This window comes from Limulus polyphemus, unplaced genomic scaffold (genome assembly GCF_000517525.1).
Source record: "Limulus polyphemus unplaced genomic scaffold, Limulus_polyphemus-2.1.2 Scaffold261, whole genome shotgun sequence".
Lineage (NCBI taxonomy): Eukaryota > Metazoa > Arthropoda > Merostomata > Xiphosura > Limulidae > Limulus > Limulus polyphemus.
This window is the reverse complement of record NW_013665871.1, coordinates 131,907-151,345: the sequence shown is the minus strand read 5'-3', so window position 1 is coordinate 151,345 and position 19,439 is coordinate 131,907. Positions and strand designations below refer to the sequence as shown.

The 19,439-nt window shown below is 31.5% G+C and overlaps 1 protein-coding gene across 7 annotated transcripts in view; it reads right to left on the bottom strand.

Annotated features, from left to right (window-relative positions):
• Nucleotides 1–3,668: 3,668 nt before the first annotated feature.
• Nucleotides 3,669–19,439, bottom strand: part of LOC106478900 (neural Wiskott-Aldrich syndrome protein-like) — a 32,640-nt gene continuing 16,869 nt past the window's right edge. For 3 of the 7 annotated variants that reach the window (XM_022382596.1, XM_022382595.1, XM_022382590.1), the window contains exons 7-12: nucleotides 19,384–19,426; nucleotides 17,999–18,164; nucleotides 8,446–8,950; nucleotides 6,762–6,860; nucleotides 4,727–4,835; nucleotides 3,670–3,856 (exon numbers count right to left, since the gene is read on the bottom strand). In XM_022382596.1, the coding sequence (XP_022238304.1) occupies nucleotides 6,785–6,860; nucleotides 8,446–8,950; nucleotides 17,999–18,164; nucleotides 19,384–19,426 (790 nt within the window). In that variant the 3' untranslated portion in view covers nucleotides 3,670–3,856; nucleotides 4,727–4,835; nucleotides 6,762–6,784. Of the gene's footprint in view, nucleotides 3,857–4,726; nucleotides 4,836–6,761; nucleotides 6,861–8,445; nucleotides 8,951–14,866; nucleotides 14,980–17,998; nucleotides 18,165–19,383; nucleotides 19,427–19,439 lie in introns of those variants that run through there. The other 4 variants (XM_022382593.1, XM_022382594.1, XM_022382591.1 and 1 more) reach the window with 4 other exon arrangements.

The window sequence follows — 19,439 nt, the reverse complement described above, 5'->3', positions numbered from 1 at the left end:
GGCTACACTAACGTGAAGTTTCGGCAGTTCGTTTAACTATTATACGTGATGTACGTTTTTTGGGAGGTGGTTAATGAAAGTGTTCCAAAACGCGACATTTACTTTGCTCAATAGTGGAAAAATACCCGAGGTACAAGTGCTGCCATCCATGTATAGGTTTCTATGTTTTTGGGAGGTGGTTAATGAAAGTGTTCCAAAACGCGACATTTACTTTGCTCAATAGTGGAAAGATACCCGAGGTACAAGTGCTGCCATCCATGTATAGGTTTCTATGTTATACAACCATGTCCTTCCACTCTTTGCATACACCACACACATGAGGTTACTACTGCTGAATTTATTCCCCTTATGTCAGATAAAGATGAGATCAAGGCAAATGGTAGTCAGATAGTAGGGTATTAGAATAGGGCTTTCATTCTTGAGGTAGGCATAATATAAAGATACCTTTCCACTGTTCAGAAGCCACTGTGATGCAGAACCTTAGGGTGATTAACCCTGGAAAACCTGACAAACTATGGTTAGAAGTGTCAATATTTGACAATATATAATTCCTGTATAGTATCCAACAAGTCAAATTGACTTAAACACATCACCTATATTATCCTCTTTCAACTGTAAAATATACTTCTGTAATTTATTCATGAGATTATTAAAAAATTCATGTGTTTCAACAGGTAAATTTTGTAGTTTGTTTCCAAAATTATAATTTTTGTAAAAATGTTAAAGACAGGAGTTTTAATAACTTAAAATATATATCCATGGTAAAAGGAGAAATTACATATTATTTTAACTGTTTTAATAAGGATTTTAATTGAAAATGTACAAATCTGTAGCTGTATCAAACTACAGTTTCTTAGAAGACAACCACAACTTAAACTGAGGGTTAAGGCTCTTTCCTCAATATCATTAAGCTGATATGTATACAGGTTTGTAATGACATTACTTAGTTTGTTTGTAAAACATATAGGCCATGCAAACAAGTACAAAGTTGAAACTGTTTTAATCAATTCATGAGTCTTTTCTGTGCTGATATTTTATTATTATTTTGGTCAGTCAAGTTTTGCAAATAAGTAAAATCTACTAAATAAAATTAATTTTGCAAAACATGAATCCAACAAAGAACCTAATTAATACATACTGGACTAAAAAACAAAGTGTACATTCAAATCTGACTTATATAAGATTTGAGAGATTTTGAGAGATTAATAATTTTAGAAAAATAATTCTTTATAGAAAATATGTTAACAAAACTGGTATTAAAAAATCAGTGATTGTCGGTTTAATGTCTTACTTTGTTCTAATAATTGAGTAAACTTAATTTTTTAAACTCATTGTATTTTGTTTTTAAAATTTAGTTTTTGATAAAGATCATGGTTTAATCAGATAGATGAATCTTGTGCTTTAGTTCAGCAGAATAGTATTTTATCAGAGCAAATAAAATACTAACAAAACATGATGAAGATTACAATTTTTTCTCACATTATGTAAAGATTACAGGTTTTTCTGAAATTACGTATAAATTACAAGTTTTTCTGACATTATGTAAAGATTACAAGTTTTTCTGAAATTACGTATAGATTACAAGTTTTTCTGACATTATGTAAAGATTACAAGTTTTTCTGAAATTACGTATAGATTACAAGTTTTTCTGACATTATGTAAAGATTACAAGTTTTTCTGAAATTACGTATAGATTACAAGTTTTTCTGACATTATGTAATGATTACAAGTTTTTCTGAAATTATGTAAAGATTATAGGTTTTTCTGAAATTACGTATAGATTACAAGTTTTTCTGACATTATGTATAATTACAATTTTTTCTGACATTATGCAATGATTACAAGTTTTTCTGACATTATATAAAGATTACAAGTTTTTCTGAAATTACGTATAGATTACAAGTTTTTCTGAAATTACATATAGATTACAAGTTTTTCTGACATTATGTATAATTACAATTTTTTTCTAACATTATGTAATGATTATAAGTGATTATAAAAGGTTAAATGAACAAAGAATGTACAAAAAAAAAGTTATTCCCACTTACTTTTCTTTTGATCACCATTGAGATACTATCTAATTAAAACTTTCTCAGAAACTTTTAAATTGTGATCATTTAAAATTTTTAACTTAGATCTTAATATCAATATTTTCCCTGACATCTGAATGATGCAGACTTACTATTGATATAAAATAATTACCACATATATATTAATTTAAAAGTAATTAATACTTCAAGTGTTACTGGATAATTTTTATTAGCATGTATAGTGAGTACAACAGTAACTCATTTTATTCATAATATAATTGCAACAATACTTTACAGCAAAGTCACCAGCACAGGGAATACAATCAGAATAAAGTTGTATCTGAAGATCCATGATTAGTTTATATGATTATTATTTCACAGATTTAAAGAAATGTATTTTGATTCTTGGCTATATATATGCTAATTTTTTTTACCTTACAGTGATTATATATTCAACTTTCATAAGTACATTACCCATAAATGATTCATCAGAAAATAAAATTTTGTTTTTGTAAACGATTTTAAAACAAGTAATAATAATACTCTTGGAGTACATCATGTATGCAATACAAGCACTTATAAGAGAAATATCAAATATTGCTCTTAGATTACCGATATTAGCCAATCAAATCCAAAAAATTAATAAGCATGTTACTTTATCAGAGAAATCCTTAAATTAAATGTTTTCTACATTACAATTATTTCTATATACAGAAAATACTACTTCTAAAATCTTCAGCATAAAATATTTATCTCAATTATAAATATATATATATATAAATACATCTTTATAATCTCATATTGTATATTACGGGCAAGTGTAGCAAAATATTTTCCCACAAGACTTATTTTAATGATTTAAAAAAACATTGGTTTCCTTCTCACAAATGGTTTCTTATGAAACAACATATATACATACATTTATATACTGAAAAAATATCATTAATTGTTACATTCAGAATCATCTACCCATAGAAAAATCTCAATAATTTGCATTAACAAAGAGTATGTACAGTTATGCTCTTAATACAAAACTTAAATTCAAAAATAAGACTTGGAGTTTTAAGATTAGTTGCAATATAGCAAGGGTTACAAGCTTATCCGTAACACATACATTTTTAAATGTTTATGAAATAAATACATCTTTTTAAGAGAATAATTACCATTAACTATTTTCCTTTTACAGAGAAAGGCATAAATTAATTTATGTTATAGAGTTTACATTTTTTTTAACAGTTAGTTATATTTATAGTTGCTTCACCTCCCCCTTCTTCCATTAAATATACTGAGAAACCCTTAATGTAATGTATGTTGCATTAAAATTCAATGCATATCTTCTGAGTATATTTAAGAATATAAATATAACATTATCAAACCCTTTTATATAATCACAACCTCTACCCATGTTATCAAGAAACTAGTAACAGCAAGAAGGTAAAGGCACTTATACACTGATAATATAAACAAAATCATGAATTAAATTTTTAGTTTCTTACAAACAGCCATTAACAATCTGTGTTTTTTACAGAGGACATGCCAGTTGTAGATTTTGTAGTATTATATAATTAAGTTTAAACATTTAAAATAATTTTATTTCAAAAATATATTAAAATTTAAAATACAAATTACACTTTTTAGAAAAAAAACAGCATAATTTTTTTTAATCATTAATGTTTGAAATAATTCAAACTTACAGCAATAGAAAGGGAACAGAAAATTTCCTGTATGGAAATTAATAACGTTCTAAAACAATTTAATTAAAACCCATTAGCAGTACCATTCGTCATTGTCTTCTTCATCTTCATCACTATCACCATCACTTCCATCTAGAATATTGTTATACTCAAATGAAATATATCCATACCATTCTAAACTGGAAACAGTTAGAATGAGATATAATTGTACACTTTATATTGGTTAGATTAACTGAAAACAAAATAGAAAACAATTTATTTGAATGAATGTGAATATTAATACAACTTCTGTTGTGTAAACAGTGATGAATTTCTGCTAATTTAATAAATATTTGTTACTTTGTATTAAATGTTTTTATGCTTAAAAATTTGAAATATAGAAATGAATACTTATGTTAATTATAAGTATTACTACAAAACATAAAAGCTAAGTGATTAGTCAAATTTGCTAATTGATTAATCATTGGGCTCATGAATTGATTATTATCACAAAACTAAGATAGTTGAAATAACCGAAAACAGTAATAAATGGAAACAAGAATTTTGATTAGTTGATTATTTTCCTGACACTTGTATTTTAGCTGAAGAACCTTTAATTAATAAAAAAATAATAATGAGAAATCATAATAGCAAATATTTCAATTAGTTGAAATAATCAAAAACAATAATTTCAGTTATTTGAGTATTTTTGTGATATTAACCAATTTAACTGTAATTTCAATTCGTTTATTTTATGTGATATTAACTGATGTAATCAATGCTCATAGAAAATCGATTATATCAATTAATTGCCCAGCTGTACTGAACATATTAAATGTTGATCAATTTTAATTAGGTACTATTAATTAAAGAAAAGTAAAAATCATCAAACGTTTTACATCTCACAACGTTGAATGTAACCAAGTAACTTTACACTTTCTTTCAAAGTTAAATGGAAGTACAATTAATTACTTATCAGTACGTCATTTTACAATTTAATGATTTCTCAAGTATAAAACAAACCTGTTAGTTGAATTACACGAGATCTTTCTTGTAAAGCTCGAGCAAGAGCTCCTGCTAGATCTTCTAGAGGCAATGACCTGGGTGCGATAGATTTGGATTTTTCTGAAACCTAAAGAGGTACTTCATTTTAGGGTTATTCTTCAAAAAAATTCTTTAGTCATTTTTTAAATTAACCAGCTTCATTAAGAATTTAGAGAATACACTAATGAATATGTTCTTTTCAATTTACACACTAAAAGTATTTTTGTGTCTTGTTTCTTTTCTTTTTTTCTCATTATTTATGTATTTTTAGATTTTATGAATATTCCAAAATAATTTTTTTTTGTTGAGCTTGGGTTTTTTTCTTTTGTTTACTCGGTGTAGGAAAACCAATATTTTGTAATTTAAATCCATTTACAAATGTTTCTTTACATCAATTAATCCCTTTTTTAACTGAAGAATCAGCATTATCTTTCTTGGGAAAAGAATATTGTGTTTGTTGTTTTTTTTTTGTTATCAAGCACATACCTACACAATAAGCTATCTGTGCTATACCCACCAAACTCTCAAAACCTGATATTTAGTGTTACAAGTCCTCAGACTTACCACTGAGCCACTTTTTATGTGTAACTGTGAACTTTTATCTATGTTTGGCTTTTGTAATGTAATTCACTTTTCAGAATACCTATAAAATATTATTAAAAAGCTAGAAGAAATGTGATGATTGCAAATAATATTTTATTTTATACTTCTATAATTAGTAAAGAATATATATTTTTTTCTATTTAGGTATATTCAGGAAATTTGATAACTTTTGTGTGGGTATTCTGTTTATAGTTAGGATAAGCTGGTTGTAGAAAGATCATAAACTTGCACTCATCGTCAACTGTAGACAAAAAATGCTTTACACAAAGCTATTATCGTAAGACTCTTATATATATGCTTGGCCCCGTTTCTAATCAAGACCTCCTAAGGTTGTACTCATTTCAAGGGAAGGTACAGAGACTTATACAAGCTAATATGAGTTAGGTTTTGTCTTCCTTTAATATGTATAATGGAAACAGTTGTTGACATAAGTAATTTCAGGACTGTGGGTTACTGCATTAGGCTTTGTCCTGACCTAACAGTGTGTGGAACTTGAAAATCCTTGATCTGATCTTTTGAGTCTCTCTCTTTACCCAATTGAAATCTGGTAGTTTAATTAAAGCTGACACTTATTTTTGTAAGAATAAAACTTATTCATACATGTGTTTATTTCCTTTGTCCTTGTTCATTTTATTTTTTGCATAACATTTCCATAATTTGCATTGTGTCAGATATCAGTATACCTTAACCATCATGATGCAACAAGTAGATTTATCCCATGACTTCACAAAAACCTTTCCTTCCACTGCAGCAAGCAGGAATACCCTTGAAAGTCCTTGAAAGCCATGCCACAGCTCTGTGGTGCTGCCATCTGTAAGCAACACCACACCTAGTGGATGTGTATACATATGCTCAGCTGTTAGCTCATGCAGTAAGTAACTCCATGATTTGAGGTTAATTTTATTGATATATTACTCTTTTTATGTTATACCTTACATACATATTCAGTATTCTAGTATCTATCATCTGATATACTACTATAAGCCAGAGGTTTTGTAATGAGGTGGTAAAATGAATGTATAAATCAGTGTTCATCATTTGTAGCTTGTTTCTTCCGTTCAGCATTCGTGTGTACATCAGAAAATTATTGTGCCAGATATAGAAAATATATCATCTCCTTTCAATATTGAAAAAGGACTAGAAATGATCACATTCCTAATTAGATTTTATGGTGGATAATTGACACTTTTCGGGAACCAGCCCAAAATGTAATTATGCATCAAAAGGGTTAATATTGGGGTGGCCTGATATTAAAACTTTGTGCAAACTATTAAAGTTCATTTAAAATATATTTGATTTATATTCTTTGTAGATGTTAAAAAACTGTTCAGGCAAGACTAAATGAAGACCTTCTTTTAAGTTACTTTAATCAAACAAATTAGCAGTGAAAACCAGAATGTGAAAAACTTACAGATCTTAATTTGATACCCTGTCTTATTTGATCAAGTAAGGCATCTCTTGGATCTGAAGAACTGATACTTCCTTCAGATTCTGAAAGTGTCTTGACTTGCTAGAAAAAAATATACTTACATAAATCTAATCAATTCAAAAGATGGAATTTATAAATGTTGTTGTAATACATGGTCATATGTACCTGCTATATATTCCTATGTACATTTTGAAAGTACCTGTATCTTAACCTTATATAGATTTTAGAAAAGAAACATTTCAAGACTTTCCAGGACCCACACTCAAAGTTCCAAAAGATTTGATCAATCTTACCACATAGAACTGATTACCTTGCATTTTAAAATAAATCCAATTTTCACATTCAAACTTTTTTATTTGCTTGTTTGTTTAATTTAGCCAATTATTTCATGGGATAAGTTTTATTGGTACTTCAATTTCAAGAATTTACCAGGCCTATGACATAAAAATGTCATTTTTTCCAGAATAGCCAGTACTGAAATTTTTAGAGCTCATTTTCTATGGCTTTTTCAGGATTTCAAAGGACCTATGTAAACTTTGTCTAACTATATAAAAGAAATCTAATTTTACTGTATACAACTGATAACTGTTATGGTTTGAATGCCCTTTCTAAGATGGTGAAGCATGATTTTAATTAATTATACTTGTTGTAAGACATTTGTATTAGGTCCACTGTTATCTAACAGGCCTATCTAAGATAACTCAAGTTAATTTAGTTTTACCTGTATATATATCATAGGCCTAATACTAATGACTTATGACAAGTGTATGTAACTTAACTGAGGAGTTTATATATCAAAAATTTCCTTTTTATTAGTAGAAACTGTTTAAATTATCATTGGTGGTCTGATTACCTTATACAGACAAAGTAAACACCATAAAATTAATTTTATTCTAATCTCAATGAGACTGCATATATCTTTAATTTGTTTTGTTTTATGCTTCTACAGCAATAAACAATACTATTTCAACAGTTTTCATACATTTGACTACCTTGTATAATGTGTATTCTGTAAAATTAATGTCAGCATGGAAAACATTAGGGAAGCATTCTTCAGAAAATTGGTTTTAAAATCTAAGAATACAACATGATCATAATTATGAAGCTCATATAACAGATGAAATCAAACTTCCTAACATTATAAGTTGAAACAACTTTCTAGTAGCAAGAGACTGGTCCTTCTTGTATATATATAAGCATTTCCAATATTACAGCGATACATCATTATGAACACAGAATGGAAAATAATGTACCTGACTGACTTAAACCCAAGAACATTAACAGAAGCCAAACCATTCCCCACCTACATTGTCATAGACAAATTAAATTTTTTGAAATATTTTTTTAACACAGAGACAGAAACTTCACCTAATGTTACAAAAGACAAATTCTTCAGTATCTTATTTAAGGAACACCCCTTTCTCACAAAATCTTAATTGTTTTCTATATAAAACTCTCTACTTGCATGTTAATGAATTTTAACAAATTACACTAAATAGTTCAATAACAGTACACAAAAGAAATGAACAAAACATGATTAACTTTTGATAAACCACATTTTCAAGTGTTAAGACTTACAGTGAAAAAGAATATTTGTATTCTATCTACATTTTAAGTAACTATCTTATCTTAAAATAATAACTAGCTATAATTTATACAGACTCACCTGTAGTCTTTTACCTCTCTTGAGTTCATCAGACAAGTTTGGAGAAGAGAGCAGTGGTAATGGTGGGGGAGGTGCACTAGATGGGGGTGCAGTAGATGGTGGTGTGGGAGATGCACCAGATGAGAATGGAGGAGGAGGGGTGGTGGTGGTGGGGGAGGTACACTAGATAGGGGTGTAGTATATGGTGGTGTGGGAGATACACTGGATGAGGATGGAGAAGGAAGTGATGTTGGTAAAAGTGCACTAGACAAGGGAAGAGGTGGTAGGGAAGATACACCAGATGAGGGTGGAAGAGCTGATGGTGTAGAAAGTAGATCAGATGAAGATGGAGGAAGTGGTGGTGGAGGAGGTATATTAGACAAGGGTGGAGGAGGAGGAGGTGGTGGTGGGGGAGGTATACTAGATGGTGCTAAGAAACTATATGATGGACATGGTGGCAGAGGAGGTGCTCTGGGTAAGCTAGATGTACCAAGTGGGTCCCTCCTAACATCTGGTGTAGGAGCATCTGAATGAAACATGGTATGTAAGTTATTCTATTTGAAGAGCTTAGAATAGGCTAACAAAAAACTCCAAAACAAGCTTAATAAGAGGAAGGAGTGGAAAATGTATGTACTTGGTTTTACACTCATAATATGCCAGTATTTCCTATTCTTTTCATCATTCTGACTAACCTATACAATAACTATCACAATATTTTTACATCAAATATATTTGAAAAAAGGAAGGAATAACTACAAAGGGTCTTTATACCCCCCCCCCCCGGATATCAATTTTTTTACATTTCCTTACTTACAGCTTTGATATCATTATGCCATCTATCTGTAATATATCCTGTGAATACCTATGCTTCATACTTTCACTCAGTGAAACCTTCACCTGTTCTAACAAAAAATGTATTCATAGATAAGGCTTAAAAGAGTAAATTTATCTGACTTTTCTTGCAGATTAGAAGTAAGAAATTAAGGAGAGAGAAATAATAGAAAAGATTGTGCTTTTTATGAATACAAAGATACATAAGTGTCAAGTAACTTGACCTAAAATCAACACTGTCTTATCAATTTAGCTCTATCAAAACATTTCTATAACAGAAAAAGCAAAACTAAATTATTATGCATAAAAAAACATTTAACTCAAAATAGGAAAACTTGTACTTATTAATGAAGCTCAATACATTGAGCTATACACATAGTAGTAAGGAAAGAAAATGACAATAGGAAGAATACAGAAGGTTAACAATGTTTATTCACACTTCTAATTTTAAACAAATATTACAGATCCAAACCATTGTAGAATTAAATAATTTTTGCTTTTCTTTAAATTCAAGTTCATATGAAGACACACCAATATAGAAAATAATATTTTGTTTATCTGTGGTACTCTTCAGTGCATTGATTAACTTTACAGGATAACAGGATGCATGGCAGAAAATGTTATGGGGAATTATGTCTGCATTTCTGACTGACTGAGCTTGAAGAAAGATGTAAAATATAATGTAAAACAAAGTGAAAATTAATAATTTTTAAAGACCAAAAAAAAAGACACAAGACAGTGTTCTCTGAATGAAGAGAGTTCTTTCTAGAATAATTCTGGATGTACTTCTGAAGAAAACTTGAATAAAATGAGGGAGTATACAAAAACAACAACAAAAAAAACACAGCGTCATTCCACTAGGGTATATAAGTTACATCATTGGTCATACAGAAAAAATAAGATAGATATATCCCAAATAAAATAAATAAATAGCTCTAATACCATTACTATTATTTACATTAATTGTTAATATGTGATTAAATCAGCACTATAAACCAATAATGAACTTAATATGAAATAAGCACTACTGTAGAAATGGCATTGTCATTCCTAGTTGTCAACTTGATGTCATAACAGGTAATGTCTGTGGTAATAGCACCAAAGTAAGTAGGGGATATCCCATCTATCAGATGAAATCCAAACACCGATGTTAAACTAGCTAGCAAGCATGGAAAATCAATTAAGGCTATGGAGTTGAATGCTTACACCCACAACACCTTAACTCCTACTGCATTTCACTGTCTTTTTGGGAAGGCATTTACCCTTAAGAGTTCTTGAATTTCTTAAAGTAGAAGTGAAACCACCGTAAAATTTCTACTACGTGAAATTTCCAATATTAAACAGAAGTATAAACTCTACCTGAACAGTTCTTACATACCTAACCTCCTCCCCTTCTCTTTAAGATTTATTCAAGTATAACAAGGAAAAGCTGAGACAAGCCCAGATACTTGAAATTAGTCTTTCCATCTGGATATACTGAATAAAATTAAATTTTCAAAGTTAGCTACTTATAAACCAAGATTAACAAATTACCTCTAATATCTCCATAAGGTAATTTCCATAATCGAGAGCTTATTTTTTTCAGATATTTTCGTATTTATTATGAAAAAGTGTAAACATTTTATTTAGTTGCCAGTCCTTATATCCATTACTTTTCAGTTTATTTATGAATAATCAAACATTATCCAGAAAATAAATACTATTGTTACACACTATTAAAAACATTTTTAATTGAGATAGACCTTTTAACATTATACACAGAATAACATGCAGACAGTGAAAGGTGCAGGAGATGAGATATTGTGGGTGTAAGCACTTAGTTCTGTGCCTTTAATTGATTTTCCATGATTACTGGCTCGTTTAACATCAGAGTTTGCATTTTTGTCTGATATCCCTAATGCATTTGGATGCTATTACCACAGGCATTATCCATTATGACATAATTTGTAACTAGGACCGACAATGGCAATTCTACTGTAATGCTTATTCCATAAGAAAATATATTCTCAAGGTACCACAAACCTTTAAAGAAAGTACACAGCATATTAATCTACATAGATGCAGTGATAGTTGCCGACCAAAGCTGCCCAAACTTGATGAAAAGAAAGATAACATGGATGCTTTCCTGGAGAGATATGAAAGATTCGCCCCAAGTCAGAAATGGGACAAAGGCAACTGAGCAGTCTATCTCAGCCTGCTTCTCACAGGAAAAGGCCTACAAGTCTATGCAGACGTAACATCAGAAGATGTCATAGACTATGAGAAACTAAAAGTGGCCTTGCCAAAATGATATGAACTTACAGAAGAAGATTTTTGTCAGAAGTTCAGAGAAGTCAAACCTGACACTGGAGAAACTGTATATCAGTTTTTGGCATGTCTGCAGTGATACTTCACAAGATGGACTGACATGGTCAAGTGTGAAAATAGTTTTGACGGACTGGCAGACCTCCTAATACACGAACAGATCATGATCACGTGCTCAACTGACATGCCACTGTTCCTGAAAAAGAGACCACAAAAAAAAGTGGACATGATGATCAAGATTGCAGAACAGTATATGGAAGCCCATGGAGATAGTATAATGAGCAAGTCCAAGAATATCTAGTTAAAGTCAAAACCAGTGATGGTTGACCAGGACCAGGAGTCTACCAAAGTAGACAAGAGGTTAATAGACAGAAAGGAGAAGAGATGCTATGTTTATTATAATGTGGGACACATTGCAAAGGAGTGCTAATCCACTACCAGCAAGCAACAGCAGAAATCTCAACATAAAGCAGCTGAAGCGATTTACAAAGATAGTGCTACTAAGAAACAAGAAAAGAGTGACTCACCATGAATGCTACTGCCAGAAAAAACAGAATCAAGACAACTTGTCAGATTTACCCCAAGAAGGAAGTGCCACTGCCATGATTGATCAATGCACAACTAATGGTTGGCTCAATTTAGTATATGGATGGATCAACAGTGCCAGTAGTGATTGGAGCATGGTACAAATATCTAGAGGTGCCAATAAATCTTAACATTCCAATATGTGAAAGCTATGTTGGGGACAAGAAAGTGAAGAGACACTGGGTGCAGTAGTGCAGCAGTGAGAACCAGTCTAGTATCTGACAATCAGATGACAGGCAAGGTGCACGTTTGTGTGGTAATTGATGGGACAGTGAGAAAGTTTCCCATATCAAAACTAAAGGTGACTACTCCATAATATTTTGGATATTTTAAGGCCATGTGTATGAAGGCACCAATATACAATTTGTTGATTGGAAACATACTAGGTAGTATAAATTTGGAGGAACTAAACAGAAAGAAGGATGAAGCATCTGCAGCCATAACAAGAGCTCAAGGGAAGCAGAGCAAGCAAGGTATCAAGCCCCTTAAAGTCTCTAAAAGTGACATCCCGAATGTAAGTCTACAGCAGAAAGACTATGGGACAGTGTCCGAGAGAAAGTCGAGCGCAAGACAAAGAGGAAAGAGACTGACAAAACAGAGGACCGGAGAGGCGTATTGAACCGGACCTATCAAAGAAGTTCTAATGGAAAAGCCAAACCAATTAAAGGCAGTCAGGAACACTTTTATAACAAGAAGGCCAAGAATCAACATTTCAAGTTTGGACATAAGATCTTAGTTCTGCTACTCACAGTCAACAACAAACTCACCCAGCAGTGGAAAGGACCATTTGAAGTACAGGAAGTTCTCAACAGAATGCACTATAAGGTGAAAATGGATGAGACAATCAAGGTTTACCATGTCAATCTGTTAAAGAGGTACTTTGAGAGGGAAGAAGACCTTACAGGTGCAGCTAGTGAGGTACAGATGGACATGGCAGGTATGGCTGTCATAGAAGCAGAATCTGAAGTCAGTGACTTTATTATAGAAGGTAAAGACCTACTAGGCTTAAGACCACTGGGTGGAGATGAGACATACAAGGACATCAACATAAGTGAAGAACTGACTGGCATGAAGAAGAAAGAGGTACAAGATCTACTGTGTCAGTATGCAGATAGATTAGGGAAGACAGACCTCAGGCAACACAAGATCAATATGAAGACAAGGTATACTGTGAAGGTAAAGCCCTACAGGAGGCCCTGTGAGAAGAGAGACCAGCAAGGAAACTGCAAATGTTGGTGTAGACTATATGAGGAGACTTAGGATATGAACTAAGAAAAGTCTTAGTATAAAGTGTAAGAAAATATTGTAAATATTTCTCTTGAAGAGGGGCTTATCGTTGGATATACAAAACCGTTTAGTGTAGGCGTTATTACTTAATTTATTTTGTGAGTTAATATTTAATGATTGTTTAGTTTTTATAACAAGAGTGTTAAAAGTAATTATTTTAAAGGCGATAGTTATCACAAGTTTGTTTGCATAACTTGGTAAGAGACGTATGTTGTGTGTGTGTGTGTGTGTGTGTGTGGTTCAATTTTTGTCGTATTGTTGATGCTAAGTTACTCGAACCTTCAGTATTTTTCTTATTACTTTAAGTGAGTATTGTTGATTACAGTGCACAGCCTATAGAAAATTTGAGGCCTTGGTGAATAGGATATATATATATATATATAGTGAGTGAAGATAGAAAAAAAGTGAAAGTGAAGTTTCAGTCAGAAAATTAGATAGCAAAAGAAAATGAAATTACCCGGTGTGTGAGTGATTAGCCCTAAAAGGCGATATGTTAAAGTGAGTTTTACAGTTTAATAGTGATAAGGAGAATAATTTGTCTTGTCAAAGGGTGTTCTAAAGTAATTGAACCTGTCTGTGTGGACTTTGACAAAAAGGAGACAATTATTTGAAGTTCAGGATACAAGAGTGGTAGCCCACGGGTTAGCATAAGTGAATTATTCACTGATACTATTGTGATAAGAGTAGAGAAAAATAGTTCGTCTTGTCAAATGGATCCTAAAGTAATTGAATCAGCCTGTGTGGACTTTTGACAAGAAAAGAGAATTACTTAAGAGTTTTAAATACAACTGTGATATTCCATAGTGTAAAGAAGTTTAGTAAATACATTTGACTTATAGTGGATTGTGTACCGTCTATTTATTGTTCGAATTTATCGCCAACAAGCCACAGACACCTACTGTAGAACAATCCCAAGCCCATATACATAAAACCCTGACACTGACATCAAAGGGGAATGACTAATAACAATAAGTAACCAGGGCAATCACAATATATACACATTCTAGAACCAATTTCAGCTGCTAAATCTACTTGCATGGTTGAACAGGTGAAAAATGTGGAAGATTTTAGTTGAATAAGGAGTGTTCCACTGTCTAAACTAAAGGAATAAAATCCATTTGATTCGCATACTACAAATCTACAGCACAAAGAAAAAATATACAAAGAACAATTTTTGTCATTCGATTCAAAAACTATACTGAAATGACTCATACAAATAAATCCTCTCTTTTGATATGTATTTACAAATTCATATAACCGTCTCCCACTAAAGAAATACACTTATTACAACATGGTGTTTTGTATATTTTTTCCAAAATATTCAAGTTTATTGCATTACTTTCTAGGTATATACAATCACAGAATATCCAATCTTTCTTCAACTATACATTCTATTGCTAACATGTTTAGTTAGCCACAGGAATGGACTACTTACTTTAATGAGGTACTGCAGGTCTTACTGCAAGTGGGTTAGACTGTTACAGAATGAAACTAGAGGGGTACTCATAGAGCACATACCTTCACCACACAGCGTTGATCATATCAGCTCTAAAAAAATATGAAAAAGCATTTGTATGTCTGTTGTTAACAACAGACATGGACTATTTTTGGCAGAACAAAGAATAATAATATTCTACATATGTCCACCAAGTTTCATCAAAATCGGATCATTTTTGACTGAGTTATAGGGCCAAAAATATTGGTCCCCATGCTAACTGATAGGGATTTTTTGGATTTTGGTGACCTTGCTATGATCCTAAAACTCCAGGAACTAATAACTTCTAAGTTAGGTCATAATCCAAACATATACTAACTTTTGTCCAAATACACTTAGCTGTTTTCAAGAAATCTTGCTGACAAACACACACACACAGGGTTGAAAAAATTACCATCATCAACCTTTGTTAATGACGGTAATAATTACTTATTGAGTAATATAGCTATTATTTCAAGAAAGGTTAGACTGCTGCATGATTGCATCACATACTTGGTAAAAATATATACTTGTATAGAACAGTATAGCTTAATGTTATAGGATCAGACTACCAATGTAAGGTTTTGTAAGGTTAGTAAAAGGTTGGCTCACTTCCTGAGAATGGTTTCAACTGGTAAAGAGCTAACTTCAAAAACGTACTGGCATATTTAGATAAAACAAACTAGCTGTCAAAAGGTGAGCAGAGATGCTATAAGGCTACATTTACTTGAAGGATATCTAGAGTGGTTAATGATTAGAACATTTAATTGAATGTGGGTTAGTTGCTGCAAGACCAAATCACATAAATGATGGTAAACTGAGGTGCTACAGGACTGGTCTACCAGCCTGATGATGGGTTAGACAGTGGTTATTAATTAATACATTTAACTGAATGTTATTTAGTTGCTGCAAGACCAAATCACATAAATGATGGTAGACTAAGGTGCTGTAGGACTGATCTATGAACCTCATGGTAGATTAGACAGTAGTTGATGCTTGGAACATTTAATTGAATGTGGGTTAGTTTCTGCAAGGCCAAATCACATACATGTTGGTAGACTAAAGTGCTGCAGGATTAATCTACTAATCTGATAACAGGTTAGACAGTGGTTGATGATTGAAACATTTAATTCAATCTGGGTTAATTTCTGCAAGGCCAGATCTCTTATTTGATGGTAGCCTAAGATGGTACAGAACTAATCTACCAACATGATTATGGGTTAGACAGTGTTTGTTAATTGATACATTTAACTTTATCAAGGTTTTTGTATAGGGGTCAGATTCTATACAGTAGCTGTCTGTGACTTGTTGTTAATAAATTCTAATAATAAATTGACAGCACACAATTCACTTGTTTTAAAATAATATATTCAAAACAAGTCAAACGTATGTCAAAAAAAAATTGATACATTATTGTTTACCATAGTTGAAGCTAGAGCTTTGAATAACTCATCTTTTCATCAACAGTCCACACAGGCTGGTTCAGTTACTTTGGAACTCAATTGACAAGACAAATTATTTCTCCTTTCCTCTTTTATCACAATACAATCAGTAATAAATCCACTTATGTTACCCTGTAGGTCACCACAGTTGTATCCAGAGCTTTAAATACTTCTCTTTTACATCAAAAGTCCACATAGACTGGTTCAGTTACCTTAGAACCCAATAGACAAGATGAATTATTCTTCTCTATCTCTGTTGTTACAATAAAAACTGTGAAACTTTAATTTAGAAATCAGTCATTGTGACTAAACTCACATGCTGACTAACTTCACATTTTATCTTCAACTTCTTACTTGCACTCTGTATCCGCACATATTTATAACACGCTACAGAAAATTCTAGTCCTCTGGTGACAACAATATTCACATAACGAGAAAGACTTAGAAGCTTCAAGTAAGATGACGTCAACAATATTACAAAAGCCTAGTACAACATTCAAACTGCATACACAAAGTACGATCATAGAGAGTTACCTAACGAAACTTGTCATAACTATCGCTTTTAAAATAATTAACATGCATGGTGACTGATCTGCTAGTGAGAGAAACGAGGTCTCCCTCGCCTCAACCTCAGATTTCAAGAGTTTATTCTACCTACAGCCCTGTGGACAATTCATTTACTTACATCACTGCAGTCAACCCACCACCCCAGCCTGTTGAGAAGTTCAACAATAAGTTGGATTTTAATGTCTTGGAGTTTCTTAAAAGTTTAGAAAGACATTTTTATCAAATACCTAAGAATAAATGGGTGGAAACTTTGGATTCTTGTTTGAGGGAAGGGACATTTGAATGGTGGAAGGCCTTCGGATCAGAAATGGCTTTCAAAAACGGGGGAAAATTCAAAGTATAATAAATTTGTTGTTGTTTTTTGTTCAACCCTGTTTGTAGCAGTGAGTTACGTCAGATTGTTACTTGATGGTAGATTAAGGTGCTAGTAGAACTGGTCCACCAACATGATGTTGGGTTAGACAGTAGTTGTTAATTAATACACATAATTGAACTACTATAATGTATTAGGTGCTACAAGGCCAAATCACATACTTGATGGTAGACTATGGTGGTACAGGATTGACCTACTAACCTATTTGTGGGTTAGACTAAAATGATAGGATAGTTAGACATAAACAAGGCTGAACCATTTATCTGTGGGAGGTTAAAGCTGATACAAGAATTGAACACTTATTGAAGATTGTTATATAAGGCTGATACACAAAGTCCATTGAACTGAAGATGGCTAAAGTTGATACAAGTCTGAACCAACAACCAGAAGGTATTTAAGGCAGTTATAACAATGAGAGCACTTACCTGAGATTATTAAACCTTATACAGGGTCAGAACACTTATTCCAGAGTGGGGTAAGATGCTTAAGGACTGAGGAACATACTTGACAATGGATAAATTGCTCAAGAACTGACAAAATTATTTACTAATAAGATGGGTTAATATGTTCAGAACAAGCCAGACTACTTGTAAAAAACTTAAGTTACCACAAACCAGAACATATTTGTTGATTACATGCATAAACTGCTACAGATCTGGATATGTTATTTAAACAAGGCTAAATTTCTACAGATCTGATAAGACCACTTACTTGAGAAACGTTTAGGCTGGCTATTTGCTTGTACTGCATCAACAACTCCATGTTCTGCAATAAAGTTACAGATATAAGTGTATGTACTATTGTCTTGAAGCTGTTTTTCTGATATTCCTGCCATACTGAAGAATTCTTTAAGGTGTCCATCCACATTATGACATAGCTAAAAGTTTCAATCAAAGAAATAAAAACAAGTTTAAAAGTAGCTATAAAAATGATAAATAAAACAGTTACTATTGTTATATTTTATATCTAAATCTGTAATTCAAAATAATATTTTATCTTGACCTGCAGGTGACCTTGTAACTCATTTCAACATTCAAGTTGGTTAGTAATTTAATTAAGCAAAAGCAAAAATATACAAAAAGGGTGTTGTTTGGATTAAAGTTAGTTTATGAAAAAAAATCAAAGAAAATTTTATACATCTGAAATTCTAATAGAAAAAAAATCAATATAAGCATTTCGTTTATGATTAAAATAAATATGGTAATAAAAAAATGTTATGATGTGAACACTTTTTACTTATAATAACATGCTTTACCAGCTTGTAAAAGACATTCACAAATGGGTTATATAAATAGTGTTTTAACCATTGCTGTGTTTGTTATATCCAGTCAACCAGTGGAGCTCTGGATTACGAAAAATGCATAATCAACAATGAATAATCGAAATATAGTGTGGTCAGAATACTATTATTATACACTCTTCTAATTCTTGAAAATCTCTAAGGGACTAGATACAGAATATAGTGTTTTAAAAATATAATAGGGCTAATACTAATGTCTTCTAACAAATAAAACAATGTGATTTTAAACTATATTTAAACATGTGCATGAACAACTTGTTACATGATTTATCATAATGTTCAAGTATGAATACAAAATAACTCTGTTTTATAATATTCTGAATAATTTTGCTCCCATCATTTTAACAGCTTAAAAACAAAATATATTTTCTTATGGTTGTGCAAAATTAAAATTAGCTTTTAACGTCTTTGATAATCAAAACTTCTTTTTATTTAATTGTTTTGAAAACTCATTAGATCAATACTCAGTGCATTATGAAATCATGTTTCTTAAGCTATACAAAAATGGTAATTAATTCTTGTTCGAGACATATACCCATTAAACAATAGCTATAAAGTTTGGAGATGGCTTGAATGGGTAATGATAGAAACTTTATTACAAGTAATAAATTTGTTATTGATAAGTTTCTTTCATTACCCATTCAAGCCATCTCCAAACTTTATTTTCTAAAAGTGGGTTCTTCATCATTAAACAACAGTTATGTATAATCTACTCTTATATCAGTGCATAGGTACTATTTTTCCTTAACAAGGTTTAAATGTATAACTACTTTCTTACAAAGCAGTTTTTACTTACATGAAACCCCGTGTTGGGATCAAAACCAAAGTACTTTATATGTCTGAAAAGAAAAG